Consider the following 19,573-nt stretch of genomic DNA (forward strand, 5'->3'; position numbering starts at 1 on the left):
CATCCTACAAAAGCTACTGATTTTTACTGTATTTATACAATCAACAGTGCTAAACTAAATGTGAGAACATAGTTCTTCAAACCATGGTACAGCATTTAAAATGATCTAATACTGTAAATCGATATTTTCCATTTTAGCCCATGAAACAAAAAAAAGTTAAAACATAAAACCCAAGAATTAGTTCAGTAAATCAGGTATTTTTCCCACATTTATCAGGCCATTAAGTTCATCACATGAACAACAATGACAGAATTTCTCTTTCTATTAATCTAATCTAATCCAATCTGTGCATGGACATACACACATACAAATACACAGAATGTAGTGTGAGGAAACTGCAGGGTGAAGGGGGCAAATGAATGTTATGCCCCCCAACCTCTCAAATCTTGGTATAACCAATAAAAAAAAAGAAGACATGATGTTTAGGTGATTGTTGTCTTCTTGAATGAGGCACCAACTTTGGATGGAAATATGTACTTAGCAGCATTATTTAATCTGTTTGAAATGCATACATCTGATGTATGCGTTTGGCTTTGACCAAATAACAAGAAACAAAGAACTGAATAGCATAACACACACCCTAAACAAACCCAGAAAAATAATCCACAATATTTGTTTCCTGTATCCATTTTATATCACCACTGGGGAACAGGCAAGTATCTATTTTAAGAACTCAAGATGTGAGAAAATGACAATGGCTAGAAAGGGCACATTAAAAATGCAGATGTTTCAAGAAAGCTTTGGTTATACAAATACTCTGTTTCTTTCACAGAATTTAATGAGAAATGAAGACATTGTTCCATTTATTCAACGGACATCTTTCCCTTGCTTTTTCCATCATTTTCATTAAGCACAAACATTCCACTAGGAAGGGAAAGGTAGACTGTTGTGCTCTGTCCTAATAATATGAAAGACATCTGCCTTAAGATATTCTAGGTCTTACATCTGGAGAACTGTTGCTACTTCACAAATTAGAATTTCACTGGGGAAACTTCCTCTTGCTTGTGGTTTTGAAGTACTGGAAAACATGACCCACTAAATCAGCATTAAATATAAAAACAAGTTAATATTTATTAATGCTCTTGTTTTTGGTGCATGACAACATACACTCATTGATATGTTTAAATGGTATTATCTTTATTTGGGAGCATCATCCATTGAACTGTAAATTATCCTACAGTATACAGTATTAGCCAAACATATAATGTTAAGATGCTAAACATTTTAGCTGCCTTCCCAAAGCATCTTTGACTTCCTTGTTTCTTAGACCATAGATTAAAGGGTTTAACATTGGTATAACAATGGTATAGAAGACAGACACAACTTTGCCTTGATTAGGAGAAGACATGGCTCCAGGTTGGCCATACATAAAGAAAGCTGTTCCAAAAAATAGGCTTACAGCCATGACATGGGAAGTACAGGTTGAAAAAGCTTTGCATTTCCCTTCTAGAGAAGGTATATGAAGGACTGCAGCCACAATGAAACTGTATGATAATAGGACAATTATAGATGTTATCAACACAATAGACCCACAAATGACTAGGAGCACAATTTCATTTATAAAAGTATCTGAGCAAGATGCCTTCATGACAGCTGGGACATCACAGAAGAACTGGTTGACCTCCCCTGGTTTACAATATGATAAACTGAAAGTGAGTCCAGTCTGTGTGCCAGAATTGAGGAAACCAAAGCAATATGAAAGTGACACCAAAAATAAGCAGGTTTTCTTTGACATCGTAGCATGGTAAAGCAATGGGTTGCAGATTGCAATAAATCGATCATATGCCATGCCAGCAAGGAAAAAAGCTTCTGTTGTCCCAAGAAGAGAATAGAAGAACATCTGGACTGCACATCCATTGTAGGAAATTATCTTATTCCCCATAGCTAAACCCAATATGGCTTTCGGGGTAATAACAGATGAGTAGCATATATCAGCAAAAGACAAATTTTTCAAGAAGAAGTACATAGGTGTGTGAAGATGGGAATCAGCAGTTATGACTACAATCATACCAATATTCCCTACCAGACTGATGATGTACATCAGTGAGAAAAGACTTAGGAGAACTATCTGCATCTGTGGTTTGACCTCAAATCCCAGCAAAATGAATTCAGTCATTTCTGTTTTGTTTTCCATGACTCACTTATCTCAAGATGGAAATTTAGGAAGAAGGTTGTTTGCGTGCAGACTGTACACAGGTATGCTTATGTAGATTTTCCCTGAACTGATACATATCAGAGGCAGTCCAGAGGTGTTACTTTTATTTAGCAAGGCATAGAATGTGTCAGTATATATTGCCACACACATCTGTTGTTCCTTAAACAGAAGGAGAAAAGTCAGTGTAAATTAAAATTAGAAAATCATCAAGAAGAATAGATAGATAAATGATAGATAGATAGAGATAGAGATAGAGATAGAGATAGAGATAGAGATAGAGATAGAGAGAGAGAGAGAGAGAGAGAGAGAGAGAGAGAGAGATGGATGGATGGATGGATGGATGGATGGATGGATAGATGGATGGATGGATGGATGGATGGGTGGGTGGGTGGGGGGGTGGGTAGGTAGGTAGGTAGGTAGGTAGATAGATAGATAGATAGATAGATAGATAGATAGATAGATAGATACACACACAAAATCAGACTTAGGAACAGTTGTATCTTTCTTCTGAAATTAAAACAAAAATGGAACAAAAAAAATCTAAAACAACTAATAAAATTTGTGCCAGCATTCCAAATGTAGCCAGAACTAAAATTTATCCAATTTGGGGAAGAATCAAATCAGCCTCAATTATTACAAACAGCATTGAATGCAGTATTTTTCTCCTGAAAATAATTACCTGTAGATTGCTTATTACCATCCATAGAAAGACCATTTTCCCATTTAAATAATACTTTAGATCTTGAACTCAGTAGTTCAAATTTTGAAGGCCTTTCCAATATCTCAGAATGATTCAGTGATTTCAAAGTTAAATGAACATGCAGAGATTAAAGGGGTGTGGGGGAGAGAATAACTTGAGTTTTGTCTTTAGTAGTGTGCTAAATGACTGATAGTTTACTTGATCTGATAAAAATATGTATATTGATGTCAAGCTATTCCAGTACAAGAACACCTGGATATGCAGTTCAGCATAATGTAGAATTTATTATCACAAGATATATTGATTGGCTTCAAAAACTGGGACCAACCAGTTTAGAGGACAGTACTTGAGAGTTAAGATGCAGCATCAGATATTGTACCAATCTGAGTATGATCTACTCTTGTGATGGTCATCTTCTTGTGATCCTTCTCATTTTACCATGTAACAGCCTTATAATGTATTTGTATCCAGTACTAGCCTGAACATCTATTTGGACTAGTCTGATTTAGCATAGTCCTAATGTTTTGGACTACAACTGCTATACATTTGCAGGCCATTAATGTCATGCTGGATGGGAGGTGATGGGAGTTACAGTCAAACAAATCTGGATGATGCTAGATTGGGGAAGAGCACTCTTCTCACAAGACAGGAAACAATTAGGATATAACTGTGAAGAAGAAAATCCTCTAATCATCTTTAAAACATTATGAGGAGAAAAAAGGCCAAATATGAAAGTTTTTGAGTTTGCAAAGACAAGTTTCATCAATGTATTCTCAGAAAGTTGAAGAAAATGTTGAGCAGCAATGGGTCCAAATATCATAGGTACTTAATGTCATGAAATAGTTGTAACTACTCTTAACTATGTTTCCTATCCAGTTAAAGAATTCTAATGGCCAAAGAAAGTGGAAGGGTGTCAAACTAACATTGCCATCTCTCTTAAGATCTCAGTCTAGCTTTCTTTCCATCTCAATTCTTGTATAACTCACAGTTTCTCACACTTCCTTGGATTTGTTTTCCTTGCAAAATAGTTCTGATTACACAATAAATTGGTTCACGCTGTTTAAGAAGTATAAAAAAATCATACATCATTTTGGAGTTGAGCTGATTTACTGTCCCACAATCTTGCTTCTACTATAAGAGAGATATTTTAATTGTTTCATTCAATGCTCCAGTATTCTTCTTGCCACCTCACTCAGGTCTGTGTTAAATTATTCCTCCAAACAAACTACAATAGCTTCTAAATGAAACTGCAGCTGCCTCTTCAGTAAGAGAGAGAGAGAGGAAAAAAAATCCTTCAGGATTCCTTACCATTGTGTGTATTGTATCTTAAAGATGCTGATAAATGATAGTCAAAAACAGGAATTAGGTATTGTAATGTTTTGCATTATCCCCAAAGATAATGCACATCTACCTTTAATATAAAGGAGACAACAATGTTCTCTCATAGTTCCATACTTCAGGAAATATCCCTTAAATACTTGAGGGAGAACACTATACTCTCTTGGCTGTTATAAATTAAAGATATAATAAACCCTAACGAGACCAAGTTCCTGGTGTGATGCTTTTCAAACTAAACCACTAGTTTGAAGTGGTTGTTTTCACCGTAGTTAATTAATTGGATCCAAACCAAGTTAATAATTCTTGATCCTACTGAAATCAGTAGGAATTAGGCTAACTACTACTAACTAATCTCCATTTCTCATTGGTTTCAGTTAAAGAATGACTAATTTGATTTAGATCCATGCAATGATTAACATTTTGTTAATGTTTCAGTAGAGTCAACCCTGTACAGATCTTATTATGTTTAAATTTCTAATTGTCAATGTCAAAAATATAAGATGATGATGAAGGTTTATACGGAATCCAAGTTCACAAAAACAGGGATTATAGGTCAGGGTATGTTTGCTCAATTTCTGATACAACAAATTTTCAAACCAATTTTAAAATTAAACACTAGAAAAAGAAAATGTTCCAGATTCATCCTGAGTATAGCTAAGGACTGTGTATATTCAGTAGCATCAACAGGAACCCAGGATTTTGTCAAAATAATAAAATATACATTGTAAAATCATGTTGCAAGCTCAACCCCTTACATACTTGTTTGCAATATATCAGTGTAAGTACAACAGGGTCAGAATTTGCATGGTGATGTAGCAACACACATGTTACCATTTGCCTCTCCCCCCATGGATATTCATGTGTATACTTTGTAACATTTTAAAAATAACCCAGCACTCTTAATAAATGTACTCACAAAAATAAGGTATTGATTCTTCCCAAGAACTTCCTGGAATGCCCATGCATGCACTCTGTTCAAATACCCAAATCCCATTCTTCCAAGCAAGGTAATTGGCGAAATCCTTTTGAAGCTCTGCTCATGAGTAGTATTACTATTATTACTTCAAATGTGTTACTGAATTTGGACCCAACCTCCTGTTGCTTTTATTGTTGTTGTTATTATCATCATTATTATTATTAATCTTTTTATGTTTCTTTCCCAACAGGTATCTTCCGAATGTACCTTGTATAACACATAAAACAAGATTCATTTTACTACGAACCAATTCATTTCAATCTAGCAATAATGATGATGATGATGATGATGATGATGATGATGATAGAAATTATTATTCTAGTATGTATTCTAATATGTATTTTCACAAAGTAAAATTCAATATTAATTGATATTATTAATTTGTTATTGAAATATCTAAGCCAGAGTTGTGAACAAACTTTCCAGAACAGCTATATAATAGGATACAATAGGATCTGTTCAATTCTTCAACCATGCCATGTTCAAGATACTGGATACAGCAGTCAAGATTTCATAAAACCAATAATGTAAAAAAATGATTGATGTTACTAAATAATTGGGGATACAGAAATCAGGAATTTCCAAAAATTAAAATATGTTTGACTAAGGCCTTATACCTAGTTAGGTTTCATACTTCTGAAATTATGAATCAAACTGAGTCTATCACCTTTGTTCCATGCTAGATGATTCCCCCAAATTACTCTCTGCTGTTTACTTCCTGACTGCTGAATAATTCCTTGAACCCTGCAGGTTTATGACCTCTCACATGCTGAATTTTGTACTCTACTTCTGAAAGATCCTAAATCCTTTTTCTGGTATTCTTAAACATTATTATTATTTTTTTTTAGTACATGAGTTGTGTCCCTACTACTGCTATTGTTGTTGACCTATACCTATACCTATACCTAGTAACTGTTTGCAACAGGGAAGTTTTTGCATGATGCCGATGACTGAAAAATCAAATTTCTAAGTGTCACGGTAAACCTCCATGATTTGAAGAGGTTCTGTGCTGCAGATACTCACCTTTTACTATGCAAAATAAAAAATTATGACAGTGGGAGACATTCATTCTGAATCCCTGTTCTTCTGTAAAGGTTACATGTGCTTAAAATGTCCACAGCAACCATAAGCTGAGTATAAACATATGTGCATATGGAAGTGGATAGTGATATCCAGTCTCTAGTTTTGTGCTTTGAATGTGATAAATTAAATGTATCTAGTTTCTAAGACAAAATCTACACTAAGTATAATTGGGTAGAGAGAGGTAGCCATTTCCCTGCACATTAAGAAAAAAAGGATCAAAAACATGTCACAAGGAAAGATTTGATGTCATATTGTCAGTTAATATTCCATGTGAAAAGGTTTTGTTATCCATAGGTCTTAATATATTATGATTCTTAAAATACTTGTGTGAATAAGTAGTATGCATTTTTAATGACAGTGAATTTTGTTGTGGTGCTTTTACTTTTCTCATCAAAATGTTCCTTAGCACATTAAAAACTTTACTGAGAAAAGAAAACAATTTCCTCTTAGTTGTATTATAAATTTATATGCTATCACTTCCAAAGGTGTACACAGATGTATATAAGATTGATTTCCATCATACAATAGTGGGGTATGATATCCATTTCTTACATCTTGATTTGTAAATCATAACTTTTTCATACAAGTATTCATAAGATTTGTTCTCTTTATTTTTAAAAGGGTTGGTGCTTATTTGGAGAAAGTCACCCTTTTTAGCTGCCTCCCCAATGCTGCTTTGACTTCCTTGTTCCTTAGGCTGTAGATTAATGGATTCAACATTGGAATTACAATAGTATAAAAAACAGAGACAACTTTGCCTTGATTAGGAGAAGCCATGGCCCCAGGCTGACCATACATAAAGAAAGCTGTTCCAAAGAACAAGCTAACAGCCATGATGTGAGAAGTACAGGTTGAAAATGCTTTGTGTCTCCCCTCTACAGAGGGCATGCGAAGAATTGTGGCCACAATATAGCCATAGGAAATCAAAACTATGGTGGATGTTATCACTATGATAAGTCCACACAGTGCTAGGAGCACAATCTCATTTACAAAAGTGTCTGAGCAAGCTGCCTTCATGACAGCTGGGACATCGCAGAAGAACTGGTTGATTTTCCCTGGCTCACAATAGGATAAGCTGAAAGTGAGGCTTGTCTGTGTGCAACAGTTGAGGAAGCCAAAGAAATAGCAAACAGTTACTAGAAGTATACAAGTTTTCTTGGACATGGTGACATTATAAAGCAGGGGATTGCAGATGGCAGTGAATCGGTCATATGCCATCACAGCTAGAAAGAAACATTCAGTTGTTCCAAAGAGAGAGAAAAAGAACATTTGTATGGCACATGCATAATAGAAAATGCCTTTATGCCCAGTTGCAAAGCTCACCATGGCTTTGGGAGTTATAACAGAAGAGTAGCAGATATCCAAGAAGGATAAGTTCTTTAGGAAGAAGTACATAGGGCTTTGGAGTTGAGGATCAACAGTAATAATAGTGATCATTCCAATATTCCCCATCAAAGTTATGACGTACAGCAGCATGAAAAGAAAAGACAAACCCAGCTGCAGCTCTAGAGGGCCTGAGAATCCTTCCAAAGTGAATTGTGTGATTTTGGAGTGGTTTCCCATTTTGTTTTCTAAAAGATAAAACATGTGAGAGCAAAACATAATGAATAATTAATGTAGCAGTGGCCTTTTTATTGTCTAACTCAAAAGATGATAAGTTATCGGAGCAAGGTTCATGAATGTCTTGCCCACTTCCCTGTGTAGTCCATTGTCAGTGCATTTATACTTGAATAGCGGATGGGTACAATAAAATAGTTGTTATCTTGCTTGAAATCATTCAGCCCTGAAAAAGTAAATCAGCTGTGATCATAATCATTGCTGGAGTTGATGTTATGGATTCCTTCAGACACCAATAAATAAACTTCTAAAATACAATATCAGGAATAAATTTAGTCCTGAAGGCATAGAAGATAAGTCCATATGTTATATATTCTCCTAATGCCTCATGTACTGAGTAGTAACATACCCACTTTTAATATTCAATTTAATATTCAATTATTACATTTAAATGTTTTTGGATAGAGCCCCACTGAAGCAATATCTATTATACATTAATCTGAGAATTTCCTGATGTGTTTGTCTTCCTTTGTACAGTAAATTCTGTAATGGCCTTCATTCTTACCTCATCACAAAATTCATTCCCCAAATATTTTTAAAAATTCATAGCCAGATCAATTCACTTGATATATTTCATATTTCAGTTTTCAAATTGAAGAATTCCTATTATTCTTATTCTCATATCCAGATATAATACATTCCAACCATGGGCAATCTGCATTCACACACACACACACACACACACACACAAATACAGAAAGCAACTGTGAAATGGAGAAGGTTGTAACTACTTAAAATTCATCACTTCAAAAGTAGACAGTATATGCTGACCCATATTGTGAAAATGTGTGGCTGCCATATAGAAATTATTGACCCTTCCTTTTCATGTTCTATTGCATTCTGTTACTGAAATCTGATGCCATTTTTAAGAGCTTTCCCCCCTGCCCCCATAATTATTATACTGAAATGTGTTAAGGTCTATGAGATATCCAAATACCATCATTAGTAGATAACATATAAATACTATTCATAATTAATTTGAATAAATATATAAATAGGGGAGATACACAGTTCTTGTGCAAAAATAAGTACATGCATTGAGAGAATGAAGAATGTCACTTTTCTGTGGTGCTCCGTTCTACTTATTCATACATTTGATAGGTAAAGAACCCTGCAATTTCTTCTCAGAAATCTGTCATTATGCAATGTATCTACTGAAATATCCTGCCCTTAGATTAACATGAGTGCAATAAAACTCCAGATTTGGAAAGATTTCACAGAGAGGGCAGCCAGCTAGAGATGCACATTTTGTATCATTCCCCATCCAGTCTCCCCATATTGGTGAGAATGTAGGAGAATCACAGCAGTATTCACTTGAGAAGGAGTTTGTATGGATAATTAGATGTTCTGATTGCAGAGAACAAGGGTTTCTGAAAGTCCTGATATCTGACTGGAACAACTGTGTTTCTACTATTATCTCAGTTTTAGAGGAAGGAAGGAAGGAAGGAAGGAAGGAAGGAAGGAAGGAAGGAAGGAAGGAAGGAAGGAAGGAAGGAAGGAAGGAAGGAAGGAAGGAAGGAAGGAAGGAAGGAAGGAAGGAAAGGCTCTCTGGCTCAAGCTTAAGTCCTTTTGACAACATAGACAAGTCCATGTGGTTTTATTCACACTAACTCAGAAGTGGTTTTCATCCTTACACACACACACACTTTTTTTTGCCAGAGAGTTATCCACATCTTCATTCCCTACCCCACCCCACCCCACCCCAAAGACCCTCAGGTTCTCTTATATTTTTTTTTTAACCATCAAAGGGGAGCATTGATTTTTCTTAGGTATGTGGTAGCAGCAGCATGCCTCAATCATTTGCTTTTAATGTTCTGTTTCTTAGCACAATTAAGGATCAAAAGTTCAAGATAAGAGAAGTCAACTTTGTACACCAAAATACATTGACTAATTAGTTCATTGTGTTAATGGAATTAGAAAATGTTCCACAAATAACATCTACAACAAAAGGTTTTTTTTTTTTTTCCAGTATGGTATATCAAAAGGAATGATCTTTCACCTTATTTTTTCAGTAGAATCCACAACTGTAGCTTATATGGAGACTTATGACTTCAAGGCACCACAAATTTTCAATTCATAATTGTGTGAAAAACCAGAAAATTGTGTTTTTTCTTCTGCTGAAATGGATGAAAGTTTCTCAAAGCAATACAGTAGATATATTTCCATCAACACTCACTAAATAGGCAATGCTATCTCCTCCTATAATAATTCTCTCTCTTTCAGCTGCTTATTTCAATTATAGTCTCTAGTGTTTTAGCATCCAATGGAGACGTAGCTATCTTAACTCTAAATAACATATACACATAATTGTTTGTTTTCAAGACTTGTTGTAGATTTCTCAGACATTCAGAATTAGCTATGAGAACATTTCTATTTTAAAATTCTGTTTTGTTAATTTCTTCCATCTTTCTTAAGATACAATATCTTATAGTTGCAATTATTTTGATTTTAAGCCAGAACATTTAGCTTCTACTCCTATTATCACAGAGATTCAAAGAAGCAGGGAAAATCATAGAAATGTAAGAGTAATAGTTATGGGGGACACGGTGGCGCAGCGGCTTAATGATGCTGAAAGTTGCCGGCCAGAAATGGTCGACGCTTCAGCGGTTCGAGTCCAGCCTTCGCGTTAGCAGGGTGAGCTCCTGTTTCCTCCCCAGTTCCTGTCAACCCAACAGTTCGAAAACTCATGTGAGTAGATAAATGGGGACTTTCACTCCGGTGGGAGGAAAAATGCTGGCGGCGCCTTGCAAAAAGGAGTCGGGAGCAGTTGCCGGTAAGTGCGAAAAACCACGTGCGCCCGAAAAGGGCGCGAAGCAATGGAAACCCCGCCTCCTGCGCTCACCAGCTGGGCTCTGCTCTAGGAAGGAGGCACTGGCAAACCACTTCCGAAACAATTGCCTTGAAAACTGCAAGGACTCGTCCAAGCAGTCACTGCAGAGTCGGTAACGACTGAGCGCAGATTTTTTTTTAAAAAAAAGAGTAATAGTTACCGTATAGACTGTTCCTGGATCCTCAAGAACTGTAATCAGGGAAAATAACTTCTTTTCATTTGCCTTCTTTTCTCAGAAGTCCTAAGGATAGTAAAACCACAAATTCTAATTGCCTCCTAATAAGAGTCAGATCTGCAAGTGGGGACAAATTTTAGAATTAAGGATTAACAACCTTACACCTATTTAACTCTGTGTTACAGTTGACACTGCAAAAGTTTTGTGTGTGTATGTATATGTGTCTTTCCTCAAAATAGCCATTTATTTATTTATTTATTTCACAAATTTATATAAAGTTATATGTATTTCACAAACCCATCTACCAGAAAGAACTCTTGGCAGTGAACAAGAATCAAAACCACAATATAATTAAAACAAAGAGACAAAATGTTTAAAATAATGCTGATGCCCTGATAAAACCTGAGTCCATCAATCACCCCATGCCAGCTCCATCAACATCCTGGCCTTCACTGCTTTCCTGAAGGGTCAAGGCTATCTGTATCTCTTGGGGGAGGCTGATCCATAAAGCAGGCACTGTGACAGAGAAGACATGCTTCCAATGTCCCACCAAGTGACATTGTTTCTCTGGGGAGACCCAGAGCATACCTATTCTGCCAGATCCAGTGGGGTGGGCAGAAACCACCAGGAATAGATGGTCCCACAAGTGATCTCCCCCCATGCCCTGTAGGGCTTTAAAGGTGATGAGCAGCACCTTGAATTGCAACTGGATATCTACTGGGAGTCAGTGCAACTCACAAAGCAGTGGGGTTGCGTGGGTGTACAATAATGATGCACCCACTCCTGCTTGTGCCACTACATTCTGGACCAGCTTCCGAATGCTCTTCAAGGGCAACCCCATGTAGACCACGTTGCAGTAGTCCAATTAGGAGGGGATTAAGGAATGACAGCAAATTGCTCTGGGTGGGCAAAAAAAAAAAAAGCTTCAGGGGTTATGTACAGCCCTGGTCCTACACACAAGCCGAAGTACATAATAAAATAACATGAAAGGAAACAATGTTTTTCTATTAGTGCAATAAAGTTGGTTCTTAATTGACATTTTCTACAGAGAAGTTGATACTGAAAGAGAGCCAATGTGTATAGTGATTAAGATACTGGGCTAAGGCGTGGGAGATTCAGGTTCACATCCATCCTTAGCCATGGAAGCTTATTGGGTGATCTGAGGCCACCCACTCTGCCTCAGACCAAGTTACCCCTGGATTGTGGTTGTAGGATGAAAATCGGGAAAGAAGAATTCTCTACACCACCTTGAACTCCTCAAGGAAAGATAGGGTTTATATCAATCAGTCACTCAATCAAACAAAATAGGAAGTCCTTTTCACTTTGGCAGTAGAAGTCACTGGGAGTTCAAAGATGATGGAAAAGAAGTAATAAGGTATAGCTTAAAAAGGCAGGAAATAATTCAACAGAGTTAGAAATGGTCTGTACAACTTTCATAAACTCTTGGCGTGAATGTCAATGTAAACTAAATTCACTTTTCTCTTATAGGCAGTGCCAGCTTTGCAGTCAAAATGAAATGACAAGGTTGATTGTTCATATACCTCTGGTTATGTACAGCCAATATTGTTGACATCAAAAGTGGAGTGTTGATTGTGTTAAACATAACATCTGTGCATTTCTCCAAGCTTGAATGTGGGAACATTTAAGGATTCTGGAAACTGAGATCCACTAGATGGATGGTTAGCAAATGAATTATGCGCATAGAATCAAAACTGGATTGTAAAAGATATGCATAATCCATGAACCTTGTCCATTGGCTGTTGTTCTATGCCTTTATTTTTATATACCCCATTATATGTACAGAATTGTCTTTTGTGTTTCAGAATTTGTAGTGTTCCATACAGTACTTCCTATAGTTATTTATTTATTTATTTATTTATTTATTTATTTATTTATTTATTTATTTTTCAAATTTGTCTCCGCCCATCTCATTGTGGGGTGACTCTGGGTGGTTTACAGTAAAAATAGAATAAATATTGATTAAAATATATAAATATTAAATAATTACAATATGTTCAAAACACACTTCCTTTATCCAAGAGGCAGATGTTAATTAGATGTTAATAAACTCAGGGAGCATCATCAAGGTGCCAGCCATCCACAGGGTCAATTGTATCTTTCCTTATCCCAGGCAAGTTGGCAGAGCCAAGTCTTCAATTCCTGCTGAAAAATTGGGAGGATAGGAGCCTGCCTCAACTCTGGGGGGAGAGTATTCCATAGGGTGGGGGCAATGGCAGAGAAGGCTCTCCTCCTAGGACCCACCAGTCAACTTTCTCTTACTGACAGGATCTGCAACTTGCCTTCTCTGCCCAACTGTGTGGAACTGGTTGATGTAATGGGGGTAAGACAATCCCTCAGGTAGCCTGGACCCTTGGCATGTAGGGCTTTAAAGGTGATAACTAACACCTTGAATTGGACCTGGAAACAAATTGAAACACAATGCAGCTCCTGCAGCAAAGATGTTACATGTACCTTCCTTGAGGCACTCATGATTACCCGCGTGGCTGCATTTTGAACCAGTTGTAGCTTCCAGATACTCTTCAAGGGTAGCTCCATGTAGAATGCATTGCAATAGTTTAAATGAGAGATGACCAGGGTGTGAGTGACAGATCGGAGGAACTCCTGATCCAGGAAGGGGCACAACTGGTGCACAACATGAAGTTGCGCAAAGACCCCCCTGGCCACGACTGCTACCTGCTCCTGAAGCAGGAGTCATGAGTCTAGGAGGTCTCCCAGATTACGCATTGGGTCTGTCTGGGGCAGTGCAATCCCACTGAGAACCAAAGATGGTAAACCCCCTGATACAGAGGGACCTCCAATCCACAGCCACTCCGTCTTACCAAGGTTCAGTTGAAGCTTATTGTTTCCCATTCAGACCCCCTACAGCCTCCAGGCACCATGAAAAGGTGGTCACAGCATCTCTCAAATCACCCAGGATGGAGATGTATAATTGGGTATCATCTGCGTACTGATAGTGGTGGATGATCTCTCCCAGTGGTTTCATGTAGATGTTAAACAGGAGCAGCGAGAGTAACGAACCCTGCAATACCTCACAACAAAGAGGCCATGGGCTGGACCTCTCACTCCCAATCAACACCAATTAATACCAACCGTGGAGGAAGGAAGCGAACCAGCACAAAACTGTGCTGCCCATGCCCAACTCCCTAAGTTGGCCCAAAAGGATACCATGGTTGATGGTATTGAAAGCTGCTGAGAGGTCAAGAAGAGCGAGGATAGATGCACTATCCCCAACCCACTCCCACCAGAGATCATCCATGAAAGTTGTTAGAAAGTTAAAAAGGTAGTTCTTAGAAAGTTACTCTAACCATTACCCTGATTCTATTCACTAAATATTTTATGCTTCTACTGAACATATATACTGGTTGTATGCTCAGTGAAATATTTTTTATTCCTCCTCAAAATAATGCTCCCAGATAATGTGTGATACATAGATCCATCCATCTCTGGATATTGATGGGATAATTAATCCACATGAAACCACATTTGAGGCATTAATCCACATGTGTATGTCTCTTTCTTATGGTGTTTATTGTGCTTCTTTATTTATTCATTTACAGTTTTATGTAATGAGTTACTACATCTTCATTTAAATATTCACAACAACAATAAAGGGTTGAAGGGTCAGTGAAATAAAACTGTCTTCAATTATCTTTTAAATGCCATTAGGGAGGGGATCTTTATAAAAATGTAGGGGTATGGAGTTCCAAAATATGTGGACTGCCATAGCAAAGACCTGCCATTTTAGCCACATTCCTCCTAACTTCTGATGGAGGGAGGACTCTAACAGGCCTCCCCAAGATGTTTTCACTGGACACATAGATTCATTACTGACTAGGTACTATGTGATGTAACCAGCTGCTATGTCATCTGAGGCTTTGTGGGTCATTAGCAGCAGTTTGAATATGCCCCATAAGCCTATTGGTAGTTAGTCCAGCAACTTTCTCTGCATAAAGTAAAGCAGAGCCTCAGAAGATTTCTCTTTCTTGCATGCAGAATCTTGTGGAATTACTGTACACAATTCTTTTCATATCTGGTTCCTAAGGACATACAGCTTTAAGGGGAATTTTAGATACAACTCAATAATGTTTCAGCACCAAAAACCTTATTCTGTTTTTATTATTTTACTGTTAGTAAGGCTTTTATTATTTGAATGTTATTTTTTAATGAAGTTTTATTATTATGAGACATCTAGAGTCTGGTGAAGTGAATGACATACTATATTGTAAACCACACACTCAATGACAGTTGCACCCACATGTACACAGAGAGAAAGAGAGAGAGAGAAACACGACGGCAACATTTATTGCCCATGACTGTCAAGCAGAGTCACTCAATATCTATTCCAAAATAGATTTTGACTAACTTCACTAACAACAGCTCCTGTTTTTTTATCAAGTTTACATAACCAACAAATGAAGTGGTAAACAAAGTTTATCTACTAAATGCCTGTGTCTGTGTCTATGTTTGTGTTTATATAAACACATACTATACATACACAGACTGATATGGGTTGCAGTGTGAAGAAAGTGCAGGGCAGGCCTCAGATGAATTTTATTCTCTCCAGCCTCTCAAAATCTTAATCAATCATCAATAGAGAATGACATGTGATATGGAGGAATGTTGTGTTGTGATATGAAGCATGAACTTCTGATGGAAATATGTAACTGAAAGCAATATCTTTTTTTGTTTCAAATGCATACAATTTATGGCTTTCACCAAAAAACAAGAAAAAAATCCTATCAAACAGTAAAAACACACATTAAAAAAGCTAAGAAAACACATCTATAATATTTACTTTCTGTATTCAATTTATATCAAAATTGAATCAACAAAGTTTAGTGAAAAAAATAACCCCTTTTAGATGCCTTCCCAAAGCATCTTTGACTTCCTTGTTTCTTAGACTATAGATTAAGGGGTTCAGCATAGGTATAGCAATGGTATAGAAGACAGACAGAACTTTGCCTTGATTAGGAGAAGACATGGCTTCAGGTTGGCCATACATGAAGAAAGCTGTTCCAAAAAATAAGCTTACAACCATGATGTGAGAAGCACAGGTTGAGAAGGCTTTAAATTTCCGCTGTGAAGAGGGCATATGAAGGACTGTTACTACAATGCAACCATATGAAACTAGGACAATTGTAAATGTTGTCATTATAATAGACCCACAGATAACTAAAAGCACAATCTCATTTATATAAGTGTCTGAGCAAGATGCCTTCAGGACTGCTGGAACATCACAGAAGAACTGGTTGATCTTCCCTGATTCACAATAGTACAAACTGAAAGTGAGTCCAGTCTGTGTGCAAGAATTGAGGAAACCAAAGCAATATGAAAGTGACACCAAAAATAAGCAGGTTTTCTTGGGCATGGCAGCATGGTAAAGCAATGGGTTGCAGATTGCAATGAATCGATCATAGGCCATGGCAGCAAGGAAAAAAACCTCAGTGGTTGCAAGAAGAGAATAGAAGAACATCTGGGTTGCACATCCATTGTAAGAAATTATCTTACTCTCCATTGCTAAACCTGATATGGCTTTGGGAGTAATAGCCGAAGAGTAACATATATCTACAAAAGACAAATTTTTCAGGAAGAAATACATAGGTGTGTGAAGATGGGAATCAGCAGTTATGACTACAATCATACCAATATTCCCCACCAGAGTGATGATGTACATCAGTGAGAAAAGACTTAGGAGAACTGTCTGCATCTGTTGTTTGACCTCAAATCCCAGCAAACTGAATTCAGTCATTGCTGTTTTGTTTTCCATCCCTCAGTGAACTCAAGATAGAAAGCCAGAAGGAAGCTTTTTGCTTGCAGACTGTACACTGGTGTGCTTATGTAGATTTTTCCAGAACTAGTACATCTCAAAATCAGCACAAAGGTGTTATTTTTATTTAGCAAGGCATAGAACTTGTCATTAAATATTGTCCCAAAGTTAGGTTGTTCCTTAAATGGAAGGAAAAAAGCCAGAATATAGTAAATAGAAACTATAACATTTTTAGCGAAGGAAACAAGTAACAACAACAATAACAACAACACTTGGTAAAGTGTAAGGGTTTCAACATAGACTTACTGGGGTGTGTATGTGACCTTCAGTATGTTCAGATACTAATATTACTCTCTTAAGTGTATTATTTCTGAAAATACTCCATTTGGAATCCCTCAACAAAAAATAAATCAAAACTACTGAAATAATAAGCAAATAGAAATGTGTGCAAGTGTTCTAAGTATCCCCATAAATAAAATTTATTTCAGTTTTGGGGGTGTGTGTGTGGAGAGAATTAAATCCAGCCACGCATCATTCCAAACAGAATCAAATACAGTGGTACCTCTAGTTATGAACGCCCCTACTTACGAATTTTTCGAGATACAACCAGCTCCGGCCCCAAAAATTTACCTCTACTTGCGAACTCGCCTCGACTTACGAACCGGATCTGCGGCAATTTTCCACCCATTCCATGTGGTCCGCGGCCATTTTTCTGCCCGTTCCATGTGGTCTGCGGCCATTTTTCCACCCGTTCCACGTGGTCCGTGGCCATTTTTCTGCCCGTGCCATGTGGTCCCCAGCCATTTTCTGCCCCTTCCACGTGCTTCGTGGCCATTTTTCTGCCCATTCCACATGGTCCGTGGCCGTTTTTCCACCCTGCTGCGTGGTCCGCGGCCATTTTCCGCCCCTGACACATGGTCCACAGCCATTTTTCCGCCCCTGACACGTGGTCCGCGGCCATTTTTCCGCCCTGCCGCGTGGTCCGTGGACGCCGGAACGTATTAACGGTAATTACATTGAACCTTATGGGAAAATTTGCCTCGTGTTGCGACCAATTTGAGTTGCAACCAGAGTCACGGAACGGATTAAATTCGTAACTCAAGGTTCCACTGTACAATATTTTTTTCTCTTGAATGTTCTTGGGCAAAAGTAAGCACATGCACTCAAAGGATGATGAATCTCAGTCTGCTGCAGTGCTCTGTTCTATTCATTAATCTATTTGATATGAAGGTAATCCTACCAGTGTTTCCTATATAAAAAGGGCTTCAGGAATGACCAAGCGAATTACATTCCAAATGGTCTGTCAAACATAATTATGAAATTACTAGACAACTTGTGACCTGTTAGGTCAATGTTTCAGAGATATTGCCTTACCTAAAGAGAGAAACAGAATGACCAAGGGCAAAAAAGCAGTGGGAGCAGGAGCGAATTCCAACTTCCTGCTGACTTCCCCATTGACTTTCCTTGTGAGAAGCTGGCAGGGAGTGTTGTATATGATGATCATGTAACACTGGCTGACTGTGGCAGCCTGTTGGGTCATCATTTCAGAGATATTTCCTTACCTAAACAGAGTTATCATGAAAATTAGGGCCTTAGTACTTTTAATTACTCATTTATTATTATGAAGAGTATGCTTAAATTATTCACTTTTTTTTTGTACTTTGGATCTTTTTTTTTAATGGAAAAATGGATTTGTCCTTTGTAAACTAAATGACAGTTCAATTTTAAACCTGACACAGTATTGCAACTTTCATTATAACTATTCCCTCTCCTGCTTTCTTGGACTATATCCAAAGTATTTCCCATCCAGCCTTTTTGGCACATCTGATTTTCGCTTCTACTGTACATACAGAGGTTCAGAGTTGTATGGTTATATGATCTGAATTTGTCAAGGCCTCACAATCTAGAATATTTGATCAGGCAAAACTTTAAATATAATACTGAAGTAAAAGGAAGAGACTGAGACAGCAAGCATGGGCCTACACGGAGATAGACATATGCACCTTAAATTGTTTTTTAAAATGTTACTTGTTTTATTCATTTGCATTAAAATTAAATGTGTATATTAAAAAGACCCAGAAAGTTAAAGGTAGGAATTTGTCAAATGTTTCTAATTAAATTCTATGGTAGAATTGAAACTTAAAAAAATAAATAAATCCTGCTTTATTCCTCCAAAAGAGACTGTTTCTGAGTGACTTATAACATATTAGAAGCATATATATTAACCAGTTCAATGAAGAAAAAAATATATTAAATTTGCAAATTGGAATATAGGATTTTGGGCACAGTATTAGTGACATATTTGAAAACTATGTTCATTATACTTAAAGTTTAAATCCTGAATAGCAGAAGTAAACTGCAAGAATTCATACAAATTGTTCCTGAAAACACTGTCTATATGATCTAATAAAACTGTAACCACTTTTCCATAAATTCCATCAAATTCAGTGAAATCCACTGCTGAATATTATTTATCTTGCTTACTGAAAACATTTTTACTATTCATGGTAATTTTCACAGAATTCCTGGAATGGCTTAATCTACACAACGCTTTTTAAAGAAAAATGGTTTGAGGTTTTTCAGCAATCCTGACTGAAAAAAACAGTAGCTGTTTACAGTAGAGCAACTGAAAAACATGAAGGCTAAAACATTAATTTTCCAGTTTTAATATTTCTGTTTTCTTAATCATTGTTATAAATATGTAGTATATGCCATTAAATGCCATTCCTTTTCTCTCTGAAACACACACTCACTTGTGTTGTAAATCATATTGGTTTTCTGCCCTTGAGTTTGGCTTGGTGTGATGTGCTGATACCTCTGCTGCGGGGGTGCCATGGGGGGGGGGAGCAGAGGAAGTCCCAGGTAAGGAGTGCAGGGGTGTTGCAGGGGTGTTCGGGAGGCTCTGTCAGGC

The 19,573-nt window shown here is 37.2% G+C and overlaps 3 protein-coding genes across 3 annotated transcripts; all 3 read right to left on the reverse strand.

Moving 5' to 3' along the window:
• Positions 1-1,207: 1,207 nt before the first annotated feature.
• LOC103056573 (olfactory receptor OR9H1-like) lies at positions 1,208-2,134 on the reverse strand. Its single transcript, XM_007438517.1, has one exon. The coding sequence runs from the start codon at positions 2,132-2,134 to the stop codon at positions 1,208-1,210; it is 927 nt and encodes a 308-aa protein (XP_007438579.1).
• Positions 2,135-6,882: 4,748 nt separating this feature from the next.
• On the reverse strand, positions 6,883-7,854 carry LOC103056818 (olfactory receptor OR9H1-like). The gene has a single exon (XM_007438518.2). The coding sequence runs from the start codon at positions 7,852-7,854 to the stop codon at positions 6,883-6,885; it is 972 nt and encodes a 323-aa protein (XP_007438580.2).
• Positions 7,855-15,720: 7,866 nt separating this feature from the next.
• LOC103057055 (olfactory receptor OR9H1-like) lies at positions 15,721-16,662 on the reverse strand. Its single transcript, XM_007438519.1, has one exon. The coding sequence runs from the start codon at positions 16,660-16,662 to the stop codon at positions 15,721-15,723; it is 942 nt and encodes a 313-aa protein (XP_007438581.1).
• Positions 16,663-19,573: the final 2,911 nt, after the last annotated feature.

This window comes from Python bivittatus, unplaced genomic scaffold, assembly GCF_059951505.1.
Source record: "Python bivittatus isolate LINGU-HERP-01145 unplaced genomic scaffold, Pbiv_v1 ctg000470_np1212, whole genome shotgun sequence".
Classification (NCBI taxonomy): Eukaryota; Metazoa; Chordata; class Lepidosauria; order Squamata; family Pythonidae; genus Python; species Python bivittatus.

Coding starts and splice junctions, on each gene's coding strand:
- LOC103056573 (XM_007438517.1), bottom strand. CDS start 2,134: ATGGAAAACAAAACAGAAATGACTGAATTCATTTTGCTGGGATTTGAG.
- LOC103056818 (XM_007438518.2), bottom strand. CDS start 7,854: ATGTTTTGCTCTCACATGTTTTATCTTTTAGAAAACAAAATGGGAAAC.
- LOC103057055 (XM_007438519.1), bottom strand. CDS start 16,662: ATGGAAAACAAAACAGCAATGACTGAATTCAGTTTGCTGGGATTTGAG.